This window comes from Hermetia illucens, chromosome 3, assembly GCF_905115235.1.
Source record: "Hermetia illucens chromosome 3, iHerIll2.2.curated.20191125, whole genome shotgun sequence".
In the NCBI taxonomy this organism is placed as follows: Eukaryota; Metazoa; Arthropoda; class Insecta; order Diptera; family Stratiomyidae; genus Hermetia; species Hermetia illucens.
Window position 1 is genome coordinate 116,682,075 of NC_051851.1, and position 27,988 is coordinate 116,710,062.

At 38.6% G+C, this 27,988-nt stretch overlaps 1 protein-coding gene and 1 long non-coding RNA gene across 7 annotated transcripts in view; both read left to right on the forward strand.

The window, feature by feature from the left end:
* The window catches only part of LOC119653222 (trafficking kinesin-binding protein milt), a 183,560-nt gene that overhangs the window by 148,997 nt on the left and 6,575 nt on the right, over positions 1-27,988 (forward strand). For 5 of the 6 annotated variants that reach the window (XM_038057802.1, XM_038057801.1, XM_038057800.1 and 2 more), the window contains 2 exons: positions 18,539-18,817; positions 26,448-27,951. In XM_038057802.1, the coding sequence (XP_037913730.1) occupies positions 18,539-18,817; positions 26,448-27,951 (1,783 nt within the window). Of the gene's footprint in view, positions 1-5,313; positions 5,855-18,538; positions 18,818-26,447; positions 27,952-27,988 lie in introns of those variants that run through there. The other variant, XM_038057803.1, reaches the window with a different exon arrangement.
* On the forward strand, positions 7,807-8,444 carry LOC119653224. The gene is made up of 2 exons (XR_005249658.1): positions 7,807-8,115; positions 8,180-8,444. It is a non-coding gene; the product is annotated as an uncharacterized LOC119653224 (long non-coding RNA).

The window sequence follows — 27,988 nt, forward strand, 5'->3', positions numbered from 1 at the left end:
TTTCTAGACTATCTCTTTGCATATGATTCACGTTTTGACTTTCTTGATCTCTCACCACAAGTTTATTGGGACGAAGGTTTATCATTAGTAAAAAATAACATTATGAATATGATGTATCTGCCTTATTTTATTAGTGTCTTTGCGAAGTTACTGAGATGGTCCGAATTATTTTGATGGGAATGAATAATATTTTTAAATTGGCCCAATTGAAAAGTATAATTTTATCCAATCATAGACGTCTAAATAGTCCAGTAAAACATCACATAATATTATATTCCTTTTATAACTATGTACACAAATCTGCTTATCGATTCAAATGAAGGGCTGTGCTAAAATTCTGTGTTATTTTCCAAATATAAGCGAGTGGAACGCAGGTCATTTTGTCCAGGTCACGATACGTAATTTTTGGGATTTCTATACTCTACAACAATTGAGAGAATCTAATGTCAAATCTACCAGTATTTTTGATCAACCTAAACGTTTTCTAGACAACAGAACCTGACGACTTTGCAGTTAAGCTCTGGAGAGCGAAGAGCTAGGGATTAACAATAGCTCAGTAAGTTCTACAATTGCATTATTGAGGAAAAATAACTGAAAAAGATTGACGTACAAAAAAGCACAACTATTCTAATAACGTAAAAGGAGTGCCTTTAAGCCACCGGTGTAGCATTCTACAATCACATCCGCAATCGATACGGCATTGGATCCATCATAGAAAACTTATTAGCTAAGATTAGTTTGACATCAAAGTTAATGAAAAACGATCTTGAGGTGGATTAATGCAACAGTGGCTTGACAATCTCGACTCCACTCGGACGAAACCTACGATGATAATATCCATTCTCTTTTACAACTCGCAAGCTTAGTTGATTTCTCATTTAATTGAGATTCACAACTTATTTTCGGTGATTTGGTTGGTTGATCTTCCGATCTCCTTACCCCAATTTCGAATCTCGGTTTGTCATTGATGCTTGTGTTCATCTTTGTGTTGTCCCGCTGCTGCAGCTTTATCACTTGCACAACTTTCAGTATGATGATAATAGAAGTGAAGTGCAGTCCCATTGGAAATAAAACGAGCGAAAATAACAATGACAACGAAGAGACTGTGTGAATGCCTTATACTCCATATAGAAGTGAACAAAATACACATATCACACATATAATTTTCTAGGCTGCTGCCTGTCAACATAAAATTATCTTTACTCCTGGAGTGAGGGACCTTTTCTTTTGTAAATATTCACGACCTAATCTCCGAACTGAGTTTTATACCAATTTTCCCATGTTTGTTTTGGATATTTCTTCCATATTCTGCTATAGGAATATATACTTTCAAATTCTAAGATTTCAATTCGATCTTTGGTCTCCTGAGCCAAAAAGATCCTCTCTTCTGTCCCTCAATTCACTTTCTTCGCTTCAAGCTTTTCCGCTCTCTCCGGTAGAATTTTTTTTGTTGCGAAGAGTCAAGTAGGCAGACACTTTGCGGGCAATACTCATGATTTGTATATCTCTTGTGATTGTATTCTTTGCGAAAATTAGATCTACCACTGAGCCTGAAACTGCAACACCATTCAAGATAAAAATATGCTTAACCTATTGCACCTATTGCTTGAAACTATGTTAAATATATCAGTTTCAGCCATATACAAGTTTTGTAAAAAGAGGGGGCAAATAACTTTAGGTGCTCGAAAATGGGTGGATTACAATAAAATATATTAATCAATCAGCATTTGAAGTATTTAAAATGCCTTTTTTTAAGCGATGATTTTATGGCTTATCTGAATTAGAAACAAGTCGGAATACCGGAAGCTCGCACTTCGGGTATAAAGGTTTTGTGTTCATCTTATTTAAACTTCATCGCACATTTTTATATCCGTATATAGCTACAAATCCAACATATTACTTCATCATTTATTCATTTTCATTCATTCTTTTCCAAACTACAAAATAAACGCACATATCGCAGCCATAGATGTTATCCTCACCCTAAACAAACATTTCCGAATACTGTACACATATTTGCACGTATATAAATTGGTCGTACCCATATTTCCGATTTACTTCGTGCACAAAAGCATACATATGTACATATATAGTACGCACTTTAAATACGACTGGTTTAATGTACAAATATGTCTATCTGAATTAGACACAAGTTTGCGGGTAACTTCATTAGCAGGCATATACTATATACTTACATACACATATGTCTGTTTGGAGTAATTAATATTCATATACAAATGACTAAAGAACTAAAAGAAAATAATTCTTTGCGACGCCATTCATATGAACTTACTTCGGTGTGGTATTGACGAATTGATATGTGATGATGACGTCAACAATGTGTAGAATGCATGAAATTTACAAAAAATGGCGAAGTTTCACCTCCTATAACTTTGTTAATAATAATTGGATTTTTTCAAACTTGGCCCAATTGTGTATTATGTTATCCCCTTCACTCATGTCAAATTTTGTACTTCTAGAATGGACTTAAGGGGAGTTGCCAGGTAAATTTCTAAGATGTAGTAATATATTATTATTAACTTTATCCGCAACCGGATGTATTTTGAGGACTAGATTTCATAGAGATGCACCACTGTAATTCTTTGCAGATTTTTGGGTTGGATAGGTTCTGAAAACGAGACCTGTTACACTTTTTGATGGTCATATTTTCATATGGAATCAGTTTCAAAAAGTAGTAATTTAGCCTTTTAATTTGATATCCCACATGATCACATTTTATTAAAAAAAAATTTTGCACCCTCCATTCACATGTATGTTGGTTGCCCCCTTAAATATACTCGCGTTAGTGATGAAATTATTTACTAGATCCTATATTATTCTGTCGGACACATTGTGCACCTTTCAATATTGTTGGTCGCTGTTAACATGTTTTTGTTTTTATAGATAGATTTGCGTAGGAAGTTCTTTGCAATCTCGCAAAGAAAGCTTATTTTCAGATATCATCTAAAAAGTTTCCATTCTCCGTTGTGTTCTTCATGGGCGAACTTAGCTTGTTTGGACTTGTTTTTCTCTGCTTTCTACGCAAAAAAGGAAAGTAATAAGTTCTATTTTTTGATATCGCAAGATTTGGATGGAAATTGATGGTTCTTATGCCCAGTGCCTTTCACAGTCATTTTCTTCATTTTTCTCTCTATGAGATGAAAACAAAAACGCTTTAAAAGAAGCACTTCCGTATATCATTCAGACGTATCAGAACTATCTGTAACCTCAATCTTTCACTTTCAACACGATATGTTTTCATTTCCATTACATCATTAAACAATAATAGATCCCGAGGTTCAATGATCAGTTAACTAATCTCATTGCACTACCTTGTGCACTATCTGCACGGTTGAATGCACTTTTCCTTTTCATTTCAACGTGCAATGACATCCCGAGTAAATTGCATCAATTGCACATGTGCATACTATCCATTATATCTAGGTATGGCCACTGTACAATCCAATCTACATTCTTAATGGTATCTCGAGCGCGATAGAGAATTTACGTTTGGATTCAGGCCAATACTGACGTATTTACAGTTTTCGCTTTTAATTACCAATACACCGGGTTCAATCAATAATACAGATACGTGCGCAATTTAGATGTTTTAAACGTGACAATGATGGCCGTTAAATGGCATCCGTTTCCCAGGCTATAGAGCCAAAGATCTACATCTGCAAGTTCTGACTACATAGCCGAGCACACCCTCAGGCTACACTGCAATGCGTCGCTTCCATTAAATTTGATGATTCTTTGAATGTTTCTGATTGCAGTTATGCCTCTAGATTTATCCATAACTGAGGTAGATTGCCTAGCTCTTATATCACAATAAAATTATGATCTTTCAGAAATCTGCTCAGGCGATTCAGAAAGATATTTCACTTCAATTCTGAGCCCCGGCAGCGGCTAATTTGGAAAAGTCTTCAAGTCACGAATGACTTGAAAAAGTAAACCTCTAAGAAAACACTTGTTTTACATTAAATCTTGTTGCAATGCCTTCCTTTTGCATGTTCTGCAAATCGGACATTGTTTTAGTATCTTTTTGCAGCGTTGCACTTACAACGAACACACTATCTCTATGTTCATAGTTGGTCGTAGTTTATCATTAGATTTTTGCATAGTTTAAAAGGGAGAGGTTGTTATTTCGAACAAGGCAAAGCCTGAGGATCGTACAAACATGGTCCAGAGTGAATTGAATTTGATCTTGAGGTCTTCATGGGAAAATGTACAGTTAAAATGTGAAAGGGGACTCCACGTAGACGTAACTAGAATGTAATATATCTCGTTACGTTTGGTAATTTGTGTACTTTGTTATTTATGTATCTCACGGCGGTAAGATGAATTTCTTCGGAATGATTCATATCGAAATGGAAATTGTACATAGAGTCGTGGGTCCTCTGCTATATGGCGACACAAAGTGGCGAAAAGGTCTCACTGTAAGTGGTTTGCGCCAGGAAAATGAAAGTGAAGGTATTTTGTGAAATTGAACATGCAATCGATGCAATTGCCTGCAATACATCAATGTAATATGGTTAAAATGAAAAATTGATGACGTTGATTCGTTTTCTTGAGCCACTCTCACTTATCCTTTATATTGCGGGAACATATTCAACCATTCGATCATGTTTTATAGAAAGTTATTGATTTCAAGAAGTTTACATGAATTCGACGTAAATTTGAATAATTAATATTTTCACAATTTTGAGTGCGAAGGCAAGAGAGAATTACTGAGAAAGGTTCCTTTGGTAGAAAGGTTCAAAAATATTTGAACAGACTTAAGAAACGGAGCGACAGAAGAGGAGTGACTGTTAATCACAAAATAAGAGACTAGAAATAAATCAACTTACGTTTAAAGGACATTTTATTAAGGCGTCTTCATGCCACCTTCTTCGATTGGTAAAACAAATACGGAATTTCATTTGTTAATTATTCTTGTCGTCTTGAATGTCTACATTCTTCCCTAGGCACCATGTGAGATCCTTCTCTCCAATTCAATCACGTCTTGCGCACAAAGCCGCATCTTTTCGGTTAGGTATAACCGGAATAAAATTCGACGGATATAGCTTCTTCCCTCAATTCACCTTTATCCTTTGTTTTTCCTTCAGTCTCGATTCCCCTTATTCCTATCAATTCACAATGGCTGAGTACGTGCATTTCTAGCAAAACGTGTCTCCCAATGGAGCTGGACCCAGAAGAAAATGTGTTCTGCGCAAAGTCTGCAATTTTTGTCATTTAAAGGCTGCATGTGAAAGTTTTCCAACACAACCTAGTGAGAGTGAGTGAAACCATGCAGACTCAGTAATTCGTGCTATGTCTCGCCATCAATAGTTTTTTGTCGCTATTCGCCTAAGAAGTGGACGAGAATATAAGATTTATTTTCTCTGTGTTACACAATCTCAGATAGTTTCCGTATAGTTTTTGGGAGAAATCAATCAATGTTGAGTGAATGAATGAAGTGTACAGAATGAGATTAATCTTGGAAAATACTCGGTGAAAGTAAATATTTGAATGCTCCTAAACTGAAGTTTGAAGTGCAGAATCATTGTTTTTAATCAATTCATTAATGGAGCGCTTTTCTCGTTAGATGGTATACAAGCTGGTCATAAAATGTGGAATTGTAGATAGTTAAAGTGAGTTGAGAAGTTTTTCGTGAATGAATCCATTCTACTTTTCCATTTATGTTGGTATGGTTGTTGAGCTGGATTTCAAGGTTAACCCTATTAGTGATGAACACAAGAAACAACAACACTTCTGAAAGTCAAAACATGAGGACATTTCAGAAGCCTAGTTGATTACCAACATTTACATAAACACCCTTAGGAAGATTTCAAGCTGGTAAATACACAAACAGGTCAGTATATCTGTACTTAAAAAATACTTTGTAAACCTCCTAGAATATGTAGCATGTATGAGTACTCCAAACTAACTTCCTCCACGTTATTGCGAAAGTATTTGTGACGAGAAGACCGCCACTTGTAGGAACTTTTTCTTTACTCTTTTTTACGTCTTATTTTTTTAATGCAGAGACATTTCTGCTACTGTGGAAAGCAACGTGAAGTAATGAATACACCATTCAAGCCTTATTCTTGTCAAAATAAACCCTTTTAATTCTCGTGAAAAGAAAATTTAAACAGTTGTTTTGAATGGGTACGATTCTGCAGTATTTTTTCAATTACGTAACATTTGCACTCATTCTATTCAAAAAATATTGGCTTTTGTAAAGCTGAATGATTGATGTTTCGCAATAGTCTAGTGGAAAACAGGAATAAATACTCGCTAACAATGGGGGAGTATTGAAGCAATCATCGAAGAAATTCCTGGAACATCCTGTTACATTCCCCAACTTGGATGTTGAATTACTATTTGGTATTTAAGTATACCACTAAAAACAATGCTGCTCGGGTTGCTGTGGGGAATTCAAATACCGGCAAAAAAATCGTCACTTACGTCAATTGAGAATTAGTCATTAAAGTTTTATCCATGCTATAAATATTTTTGAAATTATGCTTTTCATTAGCGGAGCTTTTTTGAATTTTCTCTTCTCCCTTATTTAAATCAAGTGTTCAACCCCGGATAAATTCATTAAGTTGGATTTTGCCGTCATAGATGATGTAGTGTCTCCGATGATTTAATTGAGACTGGTTTTTGGGGTTCTGTTTAAAATCTTATTACGATTCATGGTCTGCCTGTCTGTCGGTCATCCGGACTTCTCAGAAACTCAGGCTGCTCAGAAACGGTTATATCGATTGATATGAAATTTGGTTCAAAGGTTGGAACTCTGAGCGCCCACGCATGCAGTGAGTAACATCGTTCTGCATTGAGTTTAAGGGAGTTGTGGAGTACGCAAATGTGTGGTGTAATTCTTGTTTTTCATAAATATGGCTATATGGAGTGTCAAATGAATGGCCTCAATAAATGCTTTTCGGAATCAGTATTTGTTTTGATATTAATAGTAAATGGGGGGATTGCAGGGGCTAGAAAGGGATACCTTCTTCCCGAAACCAATCTCAGAAACTATCCACCCGAAAAATCTAAGAAAAATACGAAGTTGTTTCTATTGGACATCTAAGCCTCAAAATATCCTTCCTACCGATTTCTTAAAAAAATTAATAATGAAATGAAATGAAGTCAACATCATGACCGAGAGCGGTTGGTAAGTGTTGGTTGCTCCCAATATGTGAATCCATTTTCAGTTGATGACGAACTAGACCAATCGGGGAGGAACTGTCTCCCAATTTTTTTTTGCTTTAGTTTTTTTTTTTGAAAAACATTTAAAATCAGGGCTTTGCTTACGCCTGACAGATAAAATAGGGTACAGTTTCTCTCCAATCAATTCGGTCTACCAGGGCAAAACGAAAGCAGAATGCAGATGCATTTAGTATTACAGTTACCTAAAATTATAAACACCTTCACACGACAAATATTTGTTTTCCATTATTTACAACACCCACTTGTTATTGACATTCATAATTATATAAAAGTGCACTTTGTTTATATTTAGAAATCACTACTATACATTCTAGATATTGAACAATATATTTTTCCATAATGTAAACCAGAATCGTTCAAAGTAGCATTATATAATGCGTGGTATAATCGTTTGTTTTCAACTTCAAACCGTGAAAGTGGCGTTAACCAAGCAAAGTATTTTCTCACCCACATTCAGTCATAGTTACCTGACCCATCCATTTTCCTTATCCTATTTGCTTACCTCGTATGTCTTCCATCGGTCATTAATCTATAATCTAATTTACTATTGTTTTAGTTCTGTGTTGCCTACTCTGCTCCCCTTTGTTAGCCAATCTTGTGGACTTGGCTTTATCCCTGCTATTTTTACGAACCTATCTTAGTGTCTGATATATTGCATAATATCTGAACGCATGTGTTTTATATTCATTGAAACAATTACAATCACTAGTTGATCATCAGACCGTGAGATAGTGCCTGGGTATTATGGTTTTTCTAGTAATAATTAAGGCATGTGGAAACTTAAAGGTTTAATACCTTTGGGGTTGCATACTCTGAAAAGCTATGCAGCTATCGTTTTAATTTTCAATCATGGTTTCCTAGTAGAAAATATTTTACGTTCCATTTCGAACAAAAAACGCATAGGTTTGTGCGTATTTCATTATTTATACAAAAAATTAGAATGACTATTTTATCCAATCACCCACAGTTTTAGAAAACCACATGGAAATGAATTGAATTTAATGGATTTGATTTTCAAGTTCAAATTTGATAGCAAGCTCTCGGTGGTGTGATTTATCTATGTAACAATCGTGCGTTTGCCATAAAAATATGAGTTAAACAAATTTGAGTAATGTAAAACTCAACATCGAATAGAATGGAATAATTGAGTTTCGTAACAAAAACATATTCATTGTATAAAAAAATTTGAATAATTACTGTAAGTTTTGCAAAATTAAAGGAAATGTTCAACATTGATGTATTTTCGTTTTGTGCTGCCTCACATATTAGATTTCTGATGTTTACGTAAGGCATTAGAGTTTAAATATATGAACTATCGATTATCACTAGTAGAGAGTTTACTAGTATCTTTTCTACTTTCCTGATATATCTGAATACGTATTAGAATTTGCTGTGGTAAACTTGCTAATATAATATTGCATATGAGAATGTTATACAAGTTGAGACTTATTTTCATAAGTATTATATACTTGGGTTTTTATTACTTACGATAATAAATTACTTTTATGATTAACGCTAAATAACTGATAGAAAATTGATTGGACGTTGAATGAGTCTTTCTGTATTCTATTCAGGTTGAAATTTCAGTGGTATTTCAAGGCTTCAGATGAGATTTAAAATGCGAAGCCTTTTTACTCCATATAAATTGCAATAAATTGTCTTAAATCCTTATAAAGATAGCCTTCTAATTGCCAAGATAATGAATTTCAACAACTGAAGCACAGTCCCACTGAAAACTGAGAATAAAGAAGAAGCAACAATAACAACAAGGAGACTGGATGCCTTATAATCCACAAAAAGTACATAGGAAGTATGCATGCCAAATCCTCTCATTTCACGATAAGTTTTATTGATTTTATTCCTGCGTTATCCAGACAACGGTATCGCTTAAGTTTGAGCATTGATTTTTTCCAGACTTTCTAGAGGTCCATTTAATTTTCCTTGCAGTTTGTTCAGAACGGACATCGCTATATCGTTGTTTATTGAGTCAAATCAAGGTAATAATCACGGGCGACCACAATGCTGGCCAGATGGCCTCCTTTAATCCTGTAATGTATGTAACTGAAGTGCTCTAACACACTTCAAGGCCCAGATCCAATTGGATTGTCACGCCCACGATTACTCGTATGATTATTATTAATCAGCAACCTCTGATTCTTTATATTGAACTTTGTTCAATTATCAATTTTGGCCATTATAAAGTCCAAATAGTAGCATCAGAAATGTTTATTGTTAACAAAAACTATTGAAATCCAAATACTTAAATAAATGTTTCTTGTGAGCCAATGAACCTTCAACTCTATTATCGCATGCTTTCCCAGCACATCTGCTTTTCCGGTAAACGTAACTCAAGTTAAAATGATACTCACTTTACACTTTTGATATTACCCAAATGTAAGTTTTCCACTTCGGAAACAATTTATTTATACAAATGAAATGAAAATGTTGATTTCCATGCTTAAATTCATTCCTCATCATCTCTGCATTTAATACCAGGTCTGTAACCCATCGTCGGTTTCATGCATCCATCAAGTGTTTGAATAATGACCCCCGTGGGCAACTCATGACACTGCACTAAAGAAGAAGTATTGACTGTCTGTTGACTCATTTCTTGTTAACGTTAATAATGTACACAGATGCAAACATCTTAATCTACAGAAGACAAATGAACATCAAAGGTTCACCGATAGAATGCTGTTTAACCCATCTTTTATACAAAAGAAAAACAAAATGATATTTATGTGGGGCTTCCACACTAAATATTAGTGTTTTGAAATAAGGTATTATGTTGATGAGGTTGTTGTTTCTTTATTATACAGTAATTAGGGTCCATTGAAACGTTAATATTTCATAAGGGATTGATGAGAAGAAGTTTTGTGCTGATTTTATTATTTATTTCTCAAACAAATAATAGTAGTTCCATATAGTCGTCTACATGCGAGCAGGGCATCACCTTAAAAACCGCAAGATTGTTACGGAGGTAAAACCAGGGGTATTATGCACTTTGCAATTGAGAATTTGCGTTTCCAAACTTATGTATGGTCCAGAAGAGTAATAGACATCCCTTTCGAAGTCAATCAGCTCAATTGGTCTTCTGTTAAAATATTACAAACAAATTAAATGATACCTATAATACACAAGATTTGATTTTCCAAAGGCCTGATCTTTTGTACTTTCTCTTGTGCGTCTGTATGACAAATAGGAAGACACGACGCAAAAAATTACTAGTTTCTGGGGCAAATTAATTATATTTCGAATTGTTAAATACATTTTGTTTACGGAAAAATCAACCCATTTATTGCTTGACAATATTCTCCTATATTTCATTTCAAATATTTTTATTTGTCAAAATTAATTGGTTTACTTGAGAACTGTCGGGCCTATTCAGTTATTTAATGCTATTCTAATCCGGAAAGGCTGCTTCCGTTTTATGGCAAGGAGACATCACATGCAAAAATTACATAGACCCTCATCGTTTAATCTTGTTATGTTTTTATCTGGAACACGAAGACTAATTTATTGTCAGAGATTGTAAAGCAAGTAACTTAACTCTAGAACATAAATTATAAAACTAATCGCTGAATAGTAAAAGAATTGAATTCAATTGTACTGTTTCTTATCAGCACCAGCTGGATACTCTTACACGCGATATTATGGCGATCTGCACGCAGCACTGACCTATAGCGGACCATGTTGCCACACGGGGCATACCCCGCAGTTCGCATTGTCGACGCTCTCTAAAAGATGAAGCAACCCCCAGACATTTTTAGCTAGAACTAGGCTACCAAGCTTTGCTTCCTGAATGATATGGCTGGCTCTGAAGATTTGAGCCGGCTCGCTTTTACCACAGCAGTCATGCCCTAAGAGGTTTGTGGCTTCAAAACGGAGCACCACAGCATTCATTGGGCTCCTCGGAGCACCCACTGATTCCTACCTACTTACCCACACTCGTTTTTGCTTCCGTCCAAGAGGTAGTCGTAATTGTACTTTCATAAACGTCTATTTCTTCGATAGTTCCCTTTTTCAAAAGAAGTATATTATCCTAGTACCTCGATACTTTCGAAGTTAATGATTTCTGTAAAAAGTTAATACTCATAAAATTTTGTGCAAAGATGTTATCATTTTTTGCAAATGATGGTCAGACATATCTTCCAATTTAATAAAATTTTCTCCTCTAACGAATACTTGCTCTCCATTTGCAACAATAATTTTCCATGAACGGAACTCATTTGCTTCCATAAACCAACCAAGTAGTAATCAAGAAAAACTACTAAACCGATTTTCCAGTAATACTTGCATAATTTCCTTATCAATAGTAAACTAATATTCATGCGGACACCTATAAAGTACTACCGCAAGTTTTTCCTGGCTCCGCTAACGATTACATTTCTAAAACCTAGAAAAATTATGGTAACGAAACCATACACGGAAATAGGTACTTAAAAAAAACTTAGGGTTTGGGTTGACTTGCTGTCGGGAAGTTGGTGTCTTTGTCTATCCATCAACAAGAGAAGATATGCTGGGCAGAAAATATTAGTTTCACCCTATGTAATCGAACTGTAAGTGTGAAATGTAAAAATGATACTTTCAAATATATGCTTCAGTATTTAACATCAGAACCCTTTGGCTTGGTTTACTGAGCTTTTAAGACCCAAAAGTACTACCCATTAATGAAACCTGATAGCAAAGATCCCCGAAATATAATTGTAGCTTGATTAACGCTCCATTAAGCAGTTATAAGTCAGTTTAAATTATTTCCTTGGACGATTGCGATTCAGACGTGGAATTGCCACATGTTGTAATTATTATTTTAATCCTATATATCAAAAATAAATTGTGCCTCTAATTTTTCTTTTTATAAACACTTTTCTTGCGAATTCTTCGAGAGTTCGCTGTAGAAATATTAAATATTAATTTAGATATTCATGCTACGTATCAAAGACATAATAGCATACCTTTTCCTATGATGCGCAAGAGATATGGAAACAGAATAGGAAAATATCCCCCAACCCAACTACGCCATGCCCACAAAAGATATAGTGTTGAAGGTAATATACGTGGTCATGCATCTCGCATCCCATCAATGGAGGAGAATCTCTCCACAGTTTCCGTAATTGTTTTGATGGCGCTTGCGCGCACATTTTCAATTCAATGTCGTCTTGCATTGCATTCGGTCCGGTGTCGTCGGTCTTTAGGTCCTCCATATTTTTTGCATATTCTAATAATAAGGAAGCAAGTTTTCCTGCTCTGAAAGATTTCAATTGTATTGATAATGAGGTGCATTGTCGTTTTTATGTGTATGCAAAGTTGTTCTCAGTGGAAAACGTTGCAAGCGTGGTGATTATTCCTTAAAAACCTCTTATGCGTATAGTGCAACTTGCACCCTTCCCTGGGCCATTTAGGAACTGTTTCTCATCCAGCTGATTTACAGATTTCTTTGCGGAAATATATGAGTGTAACTAAAGAAGTGTAGTGCAAGCATAAAAGAAATGATTTATCTGAGAATATTACCCGAAAATCAAGTGGGCCGTGAATTCATGCAGTATCTTGTGGACGTGAAAACCTAACCAAGATGCGCAAAACCTTCAAAAATGACGAATCGCAGTTCGAATGTGTTTCTTTTTTTGTCTCGCTAGTGAAAATATAGTACTTTCATGAACTTATTACTCGGTGAATTTATAGACTGTTTTTCAAACCTGGGAAAATGTTAAATCGTGCTGTGACCGTATTTCGCAAGAACATTCCCTCACGGAAGAAGAAAAGATCAAAAGCCGCTTCTGACACCGGCGATACAAAAACTAACAATCCCATCATTGCTGGCCAATCTGATACAGAAGATTCATCATCTGTTATTTCGGAGAGTATTCAATCCTCAGCCAGCTTAAAACTTTCTCCAGTCGATGATCTTGTTCCTGATCTAGATATCGATACTGTCGGGTGCAACACTAACACAACTGGTGGAAATTCCAAGAAACTAATAACGTCGCCAGATAATTGTCAACCAACAAGTTCTGCTACTGCAAGTACTGCAACTTGTAGTAACATTGAGTCTATTGATCAATCATCCAAAACATCATCGACATCTCGCTCAACACAATCTGCATCTTCACATGCCACAACCAATCTTGTTATAGTTGATGATGATCAAGATTTCGATTTAGCTGGATACGTTTATGACCACACCGGAGCTACTGGTAAGAGGGGAGAAGCAAAAGACGATAAGATCAATTGTAGAGTACTTGATAGGTATGACGATAATACGATGATTAAGTGCGTCTGAAGTGCGATGTCTTAAAAGTAGATCATCGGAGCATGATCTTCTTCGGCCTCCATGCAGAGTTTCAAGCATGAATGAATGCTGTACACTTTTTGTTTCTTTTGAGCACAATATCTTCTATGATCTCTTATCGGATGACCTATTGTTGGGTAATTTTTGGGAGCATTAAAATTATTATGTGCTTCGCCAATTATTTCTATATCATTTTCGAAGTGGATGCGAAACGCTGAATAGACTCGGGAGTGTAGAAAGAAGATTGATTACAATTCTTTCAGCTATTGAATCAAATATTTGTAGGTCGATAATAGTATGACCCAAAACTTTGTATTGACTACGTCGAAATGGAAAATGTTTTGTACAATTAATAGCTTTATATTTTCAACTGTACAGCCTTAAGTCTGATCTCTACATATTAAGCTAAGCAGGCCTTATTTTCACTTTATTGAACTTTCGGAGAATCGAAAGAAAATATTTTTGGATTTTCACATTGTGAGCAATCGATTTTCTGAATAAATTAGATTTCTGGTATCCAGACACGCGAATGTCATGTTAGAATAATCAGAAGTATATATTTAATTGCACGACATTTTCATGAACAATAGAGTGGTCCGGAAAATCAATATTGGCAACTTTAACCTTTATATTAAATTACCCATTATAACAACGCAATTATTGAGCCAGGTAGTCAGCAATACATCAGATCCATTCTACCTCGATGTTCACTAAAAACAGCTGCTATCCATATGCTTAAAAATAATTCTCAACCCGAGTACTTGCTAAGTCTGGTGTAATCATGGAGAGTGCACCAAATTTTAAATATGGATTATCTAAAATATCATTTTAGGATACTAAATTACAATGCATTGGAAAATAGTATTTTTTGGGTATTTTTTGTCCGGATGGCTCAAGTGGTTAGAGCGTTGGGTTGTCGTAGCGGAAGACCCCGGTTAAAATTTCACTGGTGGCAGAGGGATTTGTTATCGTGACTGGATGTCGGATAAGAGTCGACTAAGCTGTGAGTGAGTACCTGAGTCAAGTTAGGGTAATAATCTCGAGCGAGCGCAATGCTGACCACATTTCCTCCTACAGTGTACTGTAGGTATTGAATGAATGAAGTGCTCTAACACACTTCAATGCCCTGATCCAATATGGATTGTCGTGCCAACGATTATTATTATTTTTTCACAAGGACGAACAATCAACTGCAAATTTACCATAACCAGAGTTTTTTTCCTTATAGCGATGGAGGGAGCTCAGTGTCGGTCTCAATAGAGAAGAGTGTTCTCCACGACATCACAATAATTGGAGAAAATGCTTAGATCAACCGTAATAATGCATTTGATGAATGTAGAGACAATAGCAATCGTTGGCAAGCATCGAATCGATCGATAAAAGAGTTTTAGGGTCTCTGTTATCGCTCTAATGTCAATTTGACAATTTTCACTTTATCTAGCATTGTATTAAAGTAATTGAATGGTTTAACGGTGATGATTACAAAGGAACTCCAGACATCCCTGTTTTGCACCGAGGGTCTGCCTCGTCTTTTTTTCCTGCCATAGATATTGCCCTTATACACTTTCCGGGCTGGATCATCCTCATCCATACGGATTAAGTGACCCGCCCACCGTAATCTATTGAGCCAGATTTTATCCACGACCTGACTCTCATGGTATTGCTCAGAGTCGTTATGTAGGCTACGGAATCGTCCATCCTCATGTAGGGGGCCAAAAATTCTTCGGAGAATTCTTCTCTCGAACGCGGCCAAGAGTTTGCAATTTTTCTTGCTAAAAACCCAAGTTTTCGAGGAATACATGAGGACTGGCAAGATCATTGTCTCGTACAGTAAGAGCTTTGACCCTATGGTGAGACGTTTCGAGCAGAACAGTTTTTGTCAGCTGGAATAGGCTCTGTTGACTGACAACAACCGGCCGTGGATTCCATCATCGTAGAGTCTCCTATCTTTATTGTTCCCGTTTGACCAGTGCGGTTTGATGTTGGTTGATTTACGAATGATAAAGAAACCAATTAGAATATTGAATAAAAACTCCGCTTCTTCCTAGTACTTAGGATTTGAAAAAAAAACCGAAGAAAAAGTACTCGTGATATATGAAAAACCTTCCCTTTATTGGCGATAAGGGAATATGGTTGCTACAATGGCAGGAGGCAGTATTTCAATCTGGTGCCGGTGTGCCGATTTTTTTTTATTTTTTTGTTTTTTTTTTTTTGAAGGAAGACAAGCCTTTTTCTTGACGTGGATGACATCGGGAGAAGTCCCAAGGAGCCGTCAGAAAATATTCATGTTAAATTTTCGCATTCACGATAAAGAAAAGCGAAGGGGATTTGCCTGTTAAACAAACGTCCTTCCAGTATAGTAGATTTTGAAAACAAAACCTTATTAAAATTGGTTCAATGTCTGGCTGTCGGTTTGTCTGTCACACGCACTTTTCTCAGAAACGGCTATGTCGATTGACAATTGAAATTTGGTGAGAAGGTGGAAACAGTGAACGCCCAGACATGCAGTGAGTGATATCCTTCTACGTTGAGATTACATACATGTAAAAGGGGGTTATAAAATTTTTTTCACCGAATATAGTCATCTTGTGTATCAAATGAAAGGTCATGATTAGTACTTTCCGATGAAGGTTTTAATTTTGACATTTGTTAGAAAGGCGGGGAGTGGGAGGAATGGAAAGTGATGATTTCTTTAACGGACCCATTCTCAGAAACTACCCAACCAGAAAATAATCATGAAGCTGCTTCTATATGGTGTCCAGGCATCAAAATACTCTCCATATCGATATCTACTCAAATTAAGTTAATAATAGTATATAACCATATTTTTGGGAAAATTGAGTAAAAACCCCCCTTAAGTTTATCCTAGAGTTGTAGAAAATTTGTATTAGTATAGAATATAATATGAAGCATATTATCCCCAATTTTGAAGAAAATCATACTATTACTAACAAAATTACAGTAGCTCAAATTTGACCTACACGGTAAGGTTTACTGCAACTAAATATCAATATCACACTAAAGTGAGTAGTCTGACGTGCTAAATGCATATAGATAACGGGCTGCGTACAAATGGGAGTTCTGCATTCAAATATACTCTCAGAAGAAGCAAACAAAACCTTCCATATCTGAAGCGCCTTACTTAAAATGAAGATAATATTACCTTTGGGAAAGGAATTTGAAGATTTATGTCAAGTTTTTTTTTCCAAAATTGCGATAACCGGTATTGAATCCTAATGGAATGGGTAGACAAATGTAGACTGCATTAAGAAAGTGATGATAACTCATCTAATGTCGTACATGCAAGGCTCATTACTTCAATTGAGTTTAGTATTTTTTCGATTTCATTCACAAATTTCATTGAACTTCCATCGCAATTATCCAATTAGTTTCTCTTACTCTCAAATTTAAGTTAAGGCTTCGTTGAGCACTTGCTTTCAAGGTAAACATTCTTTAAATAAAAATGATGATTTGCCTCTAATTTCTGATGGAAGTAAAAAACGAATCATCGTACTTTGAAAATGATTATTACTCATGTATGCATTCTTCTATCCGCACTACGCACATTCTATTGTACGGCAAAGTTTCGTATTATTAAGATCCGCGTATGCATCGCATTACATAAACGCTTCCAGTCACGAAATGTACTCATCTTGGGATATTATGTTGTTTGTTGCCTGAAACTATTTGGAATATTCATTTGTGTTGTTAAATCGTTTAATTTTTGTTAAAATCACGATCAGCAAAACAGTATGTTGGAAGTAATTTCATTCATTCAATATAAGTAAGTGTGAGAAATTCTTTGAGCTGGAAGAAGACTTGAAGATTCATTTCATTTTCATTCATTAGAGAGTCTATAGTATCAATGAATGATTTGAATGGGGACCATTTTTTGATATGGAACATGATGCGGAAGCATCTGCCAACTATATACTGAAAGAAAATCTAATTTAGTCTATTCACATCGAAGTTGAATCTTTATAATGGAACGGCAAATTAACGACAATCACTTGCAATTCATAAGGGTGAATAAAAAGCTTCGTAATTGTCTTCTCCGCTGATGACCAAAAATGACATCAAGTTACACAAGACTTAATATGATCAAACTTAATTTCATTATTTTTGGAAAAGGTATTTCACATCATGTAAAATACTACAAAATATTGAAGCTTCCAAACCTTACAAGAATTGTTGGATAATTATAATAACTTCATCATCATCATCAACGGCGCAACAACCGGTATCCGGTCTAGGCCTGCCTTAATAAGGAACTCCAGACATCCCGGTTTTGCGCCGAGGTCCACCAATTCGATATCCCTAAAAGCTGTCTGGCGTCCTGGCCCACGCCATCGCTCCATCTTAGGCAGGGTCTGCCTCGTCTTCTTTTCCTACCATAGATATTGCCCTTATAGACTTTCCGGGTGGGATCATCTTCATCCATACGGATTAAGTGCCCCGCCCACCGTAACCTATTGAGCCGGATTTTATCCACAACCGTACGGTCATGGTATCGCTCATAGATTTCGTCATTGTGTAGGCTACGGAATAACTTCAACTGATTCAAATTCAATCGTGCCTACAAATTTGCTATCATTGGCTTAACTGTTGTAATCCTAATTTAGTTCTATACTCCCTATTAGCATTTTCTCTATTTAGAAATAACCAGCTGAATCCAGAGACGAAATGATTAATTAGCCAACCACATTCCGTTCGTTGTGCGGTAAGAATTCATTTCTGAACTCCAGCGGAAATTTTGATCTTATAGATGCGATGCATTTCCGGGATTTTCTTGTAGATATTGCCATGATTCGAAAGTAATTTGTCAAACTGACTATAGAATGTAACTCTGTAAGCTATTCCACTACCAAGCATATCTAAAAATACAGCAACCGCGTTATTTTTATAAAAATAACTTTACTGCGTATCTTTCTATTGGAACATATCGTTCACATAGGTTATGTTGTTGACATTCCATCAATTTTTCGAGCCCCAAACGGATTCTTATGATAATGTTTTCTCTTCTCTATTATTTTTCAGTTCTTTGCGGTAATCGTGTAAGCCAAATGACCCGAGCATATGATGACATAGAAGCTGTTACACGTCTCCTCGAAGAGAAAGAAAAGGATCTTGAATTGACCGTGCAAATTGGGAAGGAGTTGCTCACGCAAAACGGTCGATTGGAGAAGAGAATTGTCGATTTAGAAGCTGAATTGAAGAAATCAAATGAAGAACGAGCCCAGTTGGCGCATGATCTTCATCAGAAATCTGAATTGATTGCGGTGCTGACAAATGATATTGATGAGGGCAATGAGACTGGTGAGTTGATTATGATCTTACTTTTCCCCAAAAATAAAAGACAAAGTTGTTATCTGGGAAATATGGTATTACAATTGAAATTGAAAATTTACGCCGCATCGCACTACAAAAAAATTTGTAACACAAAGATTCACAATCTTTCTACTTTAAAGCAGCAAATAAACGTCAATTCATTGTTGCATTCAATTTATCGCACCTAATATTTTCATTCATTCAATGAAGTGCTCTTACACACTTCAAGGCCCTGATCCAATATGGATTGTTGTGCCAACGATTATTATATTATTTCCGAGTTATTACAATTTCGGCAGATGCCGGATTTTACCTAATACTAGCACTAAGTGCCAAGCATTTAGGCTTCGACGATCCTACCTACTTAAAACTAAAGGGGCGCTGGTGGTGGTGGCCGGTGGTAGGTCAGTGGGAGAATCCGTCGAGTACTCCCCGCCACATCGAGCACGTATGCAGAATGGTGTACTTCTGCATGGTTTGAACCAGACTGTGCGAAAGTCCCAGGACATCAAGGGAAGCCGTGAGGAATTTAGGTACAATACCTGTAGCTGACAATATTATGGGAACTACAACCACCCACTCGAGACGCCAAATTTCTTTGAATTCCCGAGCCAATGGCTCATAGTTCACCTTTTTCTCCACGTATTTCCGTTCAATGTTGCTATTATGGGGTATAGCAACATCAATAATATACGCGGAGCGACCCGTCTTGTCAACTAACAGTACGTCAGGCTTGTTGTGTAGAGTGTGGCGATCAGTCGGAACTTGCCGGTCCCAATACATGTTGTAAGCAGAACTATCAAGTACTGCTTGCGGCTCATGTCGGTAAACCGGGCATGTTCCCGTGATCAGCCCATGCTTGTATGCAAGGTTTTGATGGATAACCTTACATACAGCATTATGCCTGGTGGTGTATTGCACCGGTGCCATAAGAGTACAGCCAGAAATAAGATGGTCCAACGTCTCTAACGCCGAACCACACATTCTGCACTGGTCGTTCTCCACCAGTTCCTTCATGATGAGCTTTTTATAAGCTTGGGTGGCGACCACGCCATCCTGAATGGCACACATGAACCCCTCCGTCTCAGCAAAGAGCTCCCCAGCACACAGCCATCTGTTCGAGAAATGGCTACCAAAGACAATTCACGTGTTTACCGTGCATTGCCTTCGACTTCCATTTATCGATCCGCTCTTGGTCCGACTTCACCGCACTCAGAGGATTGAAAAATCGATCCTTCAAGTTAAGTGGAGTCAGCCCACAGTACATTACAGACAGCCGCATGCAAGGGACTCGTCTGCTCTTTGCTGTAAAAATGAGCGCGCAGCGGGTTGGCTTGGCGATGATGTTGTGCCGCCACGTCAGACACGCCCCCACCTCCGATGTCACGAGGCAGGTTCATCCGCTCCACGGCAGACTTTGGGTGATCCATTCGGAATTTGGACATAGTAGTCCGTATTCGCCGCTGGACGTTTTCCAGATCGGTCTTCGTCCACGGCAATATTCCGAATGCATTAGCCAGTGAAGGGATAGCGAATACTTTCAACGCCTTTATTTTATTCTTCCCCAAGAGATGCGATTTCAGCACCAACTTTACACGTCGCAGGAATTCTGACAGCAGAGCATCCTTCAGATCACCAACTCGAGCATGGGTTCCTTGCAGAATTCCTAGGTGCTTATAGAAGTCTGTCTCGGTCATAGCTTCGATGTGGAGGTCACCAATGCTATGTCCGGCATGCGGCTCGTGATGACCTTTGCGGATGGCTTGGATTCGACACTTGTCTAATCCAAAATCCATCCGAATATCACGGCTGAACATGTCTATTATTCGCAACAGACTTCTAAGGTGGTTGTCAGTACCAGCATACAGCTTGATGTCATCTAGGTACATCAAGTGTGTCAGTTCGCACTTAGCACGTAGGCCATACTTTATTGCAAAACCATGCCCTCTAGCATCATTCAGTAGCCATGAAAGGGGGTTCAGTGTCATACAAAACCAAAGGGGAATCCCCGAATCCCCCTGGAAGATGCCCTCCGTATACGGATGGGTTCTGAGGTATTAGCACCCTCAGATGTACGGACTGATAAGGTGGTGTGCCACCCATCCATGACTGTCGCCAAAAACTTTATTAGTTCCGGATCAATGCGATACAGATGTAGGATATCGATTAGCCAGGTATGCGGAACGCTGTCGAAAGCCTTGGCATAATCGATATAGCAACTGAAGAGGTTTCTTTGGCCTCTAGTTGCTTGTCCTACAACTACCGAGTCGATAATGAGTTGCTCTTTGCAACCCCTTGACCCAACTCGGAAGCCCTTCTGCTCCTCGGACAGAATATTGTTGGTCTCGAGGTGCGCATTGATTTTTCCACTAATAATGGACGTGATGAATTTGTAGAGGGTTGGCAAGCAAGTGATCGGTCTTGTGTCTGCGGGGTCCTGCACCGTGTCCTTCTTAGAGATAAGGTAGGTAATCTCCGCAGTGAGGAAAGGTGCAAATTCCTCCGGCCGACTTATGACCTTATTTATACTGCGTGCCAACCGACTGTGTACGCTGGTAAATTTCTTATACCAGAAATTCTGCACCCGATCCAGACCTGGGCCCCTCCAGTTCTTCGAGCTGTTTATGGCTCGTCGAACTTCCTCTTCGGTAACATCCGGAAAATTCATGCCAGGCGTATTGGCATGGCGGGTGCCTTCGGCGATGATCCACTCAGCATGCTGGGTAGGTAACCCCCAAAGTACACCCCAATACTCTTTCGCTTCCGTCACCGAGAAACGAATTTTCCATGGTGGATCTCTCTGGTCACTCAAACCAATAACACGGAAGCGAATCTTCTGACCGGGCAATCTGATAGCCGCAACTGCACCACAATACACAAGTGATTGCAGTTGCAGCAGCGACATATCAGCACACCTTCGAGATGTAATCTCATCATTGATTTGAGATAGAATTCCCGGAGTTTCTGGAGATGCGTAGAGCCTGGAAATACCTGGTCTATGCAAAGGATACATATCCGAGAATTCTATACACGCTCTTTGGAATTCGTCCCGAACCTCAGCGGAAACCTGCTGGACGGTGGAGAAGAGTGCTTCGGCGAGTACTGAAACTGTTACCAGCAGTGCGGCGTGGTGTTGATGCCGCCGCCTCTGCCCCCATCGACTCTCGGTCACCAGTTTCCCCAATGACTTCAGGTCGAACACGCTCCCTGATGGTGGTCGGAATTGTGTCGCTGCGAGTAATAAAGCGGTACTGGTCTGCGACTCGCTGCACAGTCACGTGCGCGAATTGCGGGAAACGCTCGACGAATCTTTAGTGCAACAAGGGCGGTAAGATGTTGTACCCGCCACCGCCGTTATTTCGTAGTAGGAGCGGATGATAATAGGTTCATTTCTTCAATCCATTTCATCCGCTTCCTACGCGAACCTGCTGAAGTGGTCGCCACAGCTGCAGCAGGCGGAGCTGCGCTCCTGGTCGTCGTGCACCTAGACGTCGAGCCGCCCCACGACTAGAGGTTTCGACGCCGTGCTGTCCATTACGAGAGCCCGACCCAGTTACCAAGTCAGACGACTCCCGCCGGTTATCCGTACCGGACTTCAAATTTATTCTTCTTCTCATTTTTGGTGGTGCATTTTATCCCTAGCTGCCAGGTGTTGAGATAGCTTCCTTAGTGAGTAATCTGCAAGACTGCAAAGTTCCTGCACTTTCTTCACCTACCCCCTGAGACGCTCCGGTGGCGTACAGCCATTCAGACTGAAGCTATCCATTCCTCCTCCTTTCACAGCCGGGCTTGGGACCGGCTTCGGAGGAGATTATTATTAATATTTTCATTCACAATTTAACATTTTTTCAAACTACACATTTACATGAGATTTATCATCATAACTTGCACGAGACAAAATAATATTTTTTATTCTCAAGCTTCATATGTTGGTGTTCTCCATTATTTAATTAAATACTCCGCATTGGTTAGTGAACTTGGGACATTCATATGACGTCCTGCTTTATTTTTTTCAGAATAGAAAATGTTTATTGCGAAAAATTAGAATATCATATATATACACATTCTGTTAAATATAATCTTCTAATTTTTAACATCAATAAGTTGGTTATTTGTGTTACCTTGTCACTGTCTAATCCAATTAACAGATACATGTAAAGTGTTTTACATTTGCAACTATTTCCAATGTTAGAAAGCCACTTTGATATTTTATCATTTTATTGGTATTTACAGACAAATCGTGAAATATCGTTTTGTATGAACTATTGAATCTGAAATTGGTAGTCTATAACTAATTTTCTGTGTTGTTATATAGGAATAACACACAGAAAGTGACCCGAACTGTCACCTAAAAAATCCAAGCCTCCGTGAACACCTGTCTTGCGGCGTATCATGGGAGTAATCTGGCCTGATACTCTTTCAAACAAAGAATTTAATCGGCGCGCAGGCCTGTCACCCGTGGGCATGTGATCGAAAGTGGCAATAGATAGGTTAAACATTAAAGAAGGACAACAATTACATTACTGGCTAGACCATACGGAGAATCCCACAGTCCCAAGATAACCAAAGGGTGGGTCACCTCAAGAGCATTTGGCGCAGAACAGTAGAGGAGTGCGCACGTGTCAGGAGGTCCTGGGGAAAGTTGAAACGCATTTCAGCAAACAATGGAGCGTTGGCTCTATACCCTACAAGGGATGAACTACAACCATATATGTATATATAGTTGAAAAAGTCGCCCAACGGGACCATCCAGCATCCAAAGGCCCACATCACAAAGATGCTGCGTTTCAACGCAAAGTGTGTGCGACCATGCGAAAATGTATTGCTAGGTCCCAGTCACTTCAAGCAGTGATGCGGCGGTTATTCACTAGAGAGACATCTTGATCGTAAAAAAACTACAGGCCGAATAAAGACTAGGGCACACTAGACCAAACTGTTCGGACTATAGCGCATGCTGCAAGGATGATAACTTTTTGCATCTCCATGTACAGTCTGCTCCTAAGATCGAGCGTTTTTATCGTTTTATATAAATTTTACGAGGTCCGTAGGGATGATAGTTTACCACAAAGTTATATTTCAACGCAAGATTTTGATGTAGAATCTTGCAGACGGAGATATGACGATTGATGTACTCGGTACTGCTCAATATCCTGCACGCGGATGTTGTGTGCTGGGTAGTGTTCTCTCACAGTTGCATAACCTACGACTGAAGTTAATGATTGAGGAGAAGGAGAAGGTGCAAGATGTATCGATTATAAGTTTTTGGTGGGAGCGCAGCGTCCTCAATTGAAGAGAGGAATGCTTCAGTCTCATAAAATAATATATCGTTATCAACCATTTGTTGGAGGTTTTGATGTCAATTATATGACTTCCGTGACTGGGTTTCTTTTTGCACATGCGGATATTTTGTTGGACAGTTCAAAAGGGGCAATTGATTATCTGCTATGACGGTAGTCTGTTGTAACAGACTAGAGGATTGTTTCTCAAGAAAAACTCGCGAAGAGAATCCACTTGATTGCAGTGTAATATTTAAGCGAATTTGTTACTGGACATTCCGGATGGCGGGACAGATCTGTATCAACTTGCTAAAGTTCTGTTGCATTAATTACAAAAACGGTACTTTGCTCACCAACCGTCGAGCTGCGACGGATAGATGACGAGAATATTTCGGGCAGATTTGAACTGAAGAATCTGTTCATCCTCCACTTCCACAATCATTGCCGACATTTGGAGCAGTTCCACCTGCCAGCAACTGAAGTCGAGGAAGCAATAAAACGAATGAAATCGGGAAAAGCAACAACACCTGATGACATCGCATCTGAGCTCTGGAAAGCGAAGAGCTGAGATATGGAAAAAGAAAGGTAGTCAAGCAGAATGTTCAAATTGCCGTCCGATCCAGTTACTTTCCCATACCATGAAAATTTTGACATTGCATTTATGGACCTAGAGAAAGCGTTTAAATAAAACTGACCACCGATCCCCATGAAACAGACACAATCACTTCAGCAGCAGCGACCTGTCTAGAACTGAGCAATTTAAATATCTTGGCTCAATTCTACCAGCCAATGGAGAACTGCGCTATAAAGTTGCTTCACGCATTAGCGCCACCTGGATGGAAATATGAAATACAATGAAGGTCTTGCAGTAATGGAGACGAAGATATTGCGTTGGAATAGTAGCGTGACACGTTTTGATCACATCCGAAATGAGGAGGTTGCACCGATCGTGGAAAAATTGCGAGAGAGGCGTCTTCGATGGTATGGTCACAAAATTCGCGCTAATGAAAATTCACTTGCCAAGATTGGTCTGAATATCCGAGTCGATGGTAAACGACCAAAAGTCCGGCTGAAACAACGGTCGCTTCATACGCTGGATGGGGATTTAAAAGCCTCGCGATTGCATCCAGATCAGGCTTTTGATAGAACCAAATGGCGGAACTGATCACGACGAGCCGACCCCGCTTGTGAGCGGGACAAAAGCTGAAGAGAAAAAGAAGAATGTGCTCTGTCACTTTTCACCAATTCTACTAACTTCAGGTGCTCACCGAGCTATACTTCAACCGTCTAGTCTAATCGTAAATATGCGAAGGGGATTCAAACAGAATAAGTACATTTTCGTTATGAGGGTAGGTAGCCAAATTTCTGTTATCTTCCAAAGTTCGTGTGACACTAGTGTTTTGTTTATATCCTTGAAAATTCAGTTAATCTCGTAATTGATATACTTGGCCACAGAAATCCTTTCTTTGTCCTGAAATAAAATTTCTGAAGAAAAAAGCAAGATCCGAAGCAAATCTCCGTACTTACAAAAAATTGTCCTACAACAAAGGTTTGTCCACCTCACAGAAATCAGTTTTTAACGGCCGGTGTTAGGTAGTCCTAATCTTTGAGAAGTACATCACACAAGTTAAATTGTGTTTTATTAAACTCTTGAGCTATAATCTTGACATTTCACCCAACCTGCTTCATCGATAATTGGATAAATCTATAATATATTGTCTAACACGTTCATAAAGTGGTAATAATTCTTTCTTTCATTCACTTTCCGCCAACTTACAACTGTGATTGATTACCTTTGATTTGACCGTCTTTGTGCAAACCTCAAAGCTAACTTTGCCCGAAAAAGGTTGCATAAGAATATCGTGTGCTTTAGCCATAAATTCATTAACGATATGCGAAGTGGTTTTTCACTTTCGAGGAAAAATTTGGAGCACGATAGACGAGAGAAACGAGTGCACTAAATATAATTCGCACGAAATGCACCGGAAAGCTTTGCGAAATTTTAACCTTCTAGATAAAGTAAACGGATTTTCGCTCAATAATTTTCATCCAAACACGGTCGCTAACAGCAATGATAGATTACTGAAATTCGGAGAGCTCCCACCACAAATGTTTTGTTATTTACATCTGCTATCACAGTCTATCCACAGACTTCTCTTTACTGTTGGGACAGATAAGATACCGGAATTTTTTCGTCGCAATACTTCTTCTTATCTAACTATAATTTCTCACCAACTTTAGTACAGTTTTGTTAATTAGCCGGTATGCACAATAACAAACAATATAGTGAGTACTTTTAGCGCTTTTTTAATCTTTTTCCCACTATTTTTATATCATTGCAGAAACGCCAACAGCCACCAAATCAATCAATTTGGATTTACTTCAGAGAAAGGTCGCCTCTCTTCAAGACGAAAATCAATCATTGAAACGCGAAGCTCAGCAACTCGCAAAGCAAACGGACGAGGTAGAAGAGCAGGAACGCAAATTAATGGAGGACATCACGACTCAATTGAATTCTGCGAACAGTCAATTCGATGGCCTCAGCTTGGAGTTGGAAAGGCAGAAAGAGGAGAATCGTCTGCAACATGAACAAATTCTGAGTTTGCAGGCACGCCTTTCTGAGGCGGAGATGAGGTTACATCAACTCACGGCTGAAAATGATGAACAAGTGTCTTTGTTAAGCATAACGAAAGAAAACCAAAATATGTTGGCCACTGAACTGGCAGAATTCAAAGAACGTTATCAGGAAGTGCTGGCTCTTCTTCAAGAGACCCAAGAACAGCTTCGCAAGCAAAAGAAAAAATCGCAACCACAGGCTCGCAGCTCGTTCCTGCCCGGTTTGGGTATTCCTCATCCGGATTCGTTGCATTCAGAATTGATGGAATCTTCATTGTATTCCGACAATAGTTTGGATTCTGGAATTTCATCTGATCGAATGAGTGGCATTGGTTCAGGACACCTACCACCTTTCAAGAAAGTGTTCGAGACGGTACGTTGTGCTGCGAAGAATGGACATTATTCAGACGGAATGTCACATCTTGGTGCCATGGCTCTCAGCTCATCTTCACAACCTAGGATGTCGGCCTTGCCCTTCGTACCACCGACATTAAACCAGGCCGGAATGGGCACCTACCATCGTCCATCTTCGGTCTATTCAGGCTCCACTTATCCTAGTTACGAAAGCTCCTCACTTGGTATTAAAACTATGTCGTGTGAAAGCTTGACTTCGTCCCAATCAGAAGATGGTTATCCAAGTCAACCTGCTGGTATTCCTGGGGCCCCTGGAGCTAAAGATTTAGAGGCTGCTTTGAAACGTCTAACTCCTGCTGAAGTATTAGTTCGTCGCACAATGCTGGCTCATGCTCCAGCGGGTACGTATACCTACGACGAGAACCCACATCAAGGAGTTCCACTTGGAATGCGTACTCCGGACAGTATTATGTCAACTGGATCATCAGCGGCTAGTGGAGGTTTCACACATGGTTCTTCGAATCAATGGCGTCTTCCAGAACGATTGCAAATTGTAAAGCCAATGGAAGGTTCACAAACACTTCACCATTGGTCGCGTCTTGCAACACCGAATTTGAGCGGACTTTTGGAGGAACGTCCCGGTGTGCAGGTGCGAGGAGGTCGAGGCCTTGAAGAGTTAGGAATGCAAGTGTATTCTCTGTCTGATGTTGAAGAAGATATGGACGATAATCCTGGCAAGCAATTCCAGGAATCTGGCTGTGTGTATACCTATACAAATAGTACAGTAATGCATCCGGATGACGGAACGGCAGCCTTGCTCGGATTATCGGTTGCTTCATCGAGGGTAGCATCAAATTCAACCTCGAGGCAATCAACGTAAGATGAAGGATTTTTCCTAAAAACTATTGAATTT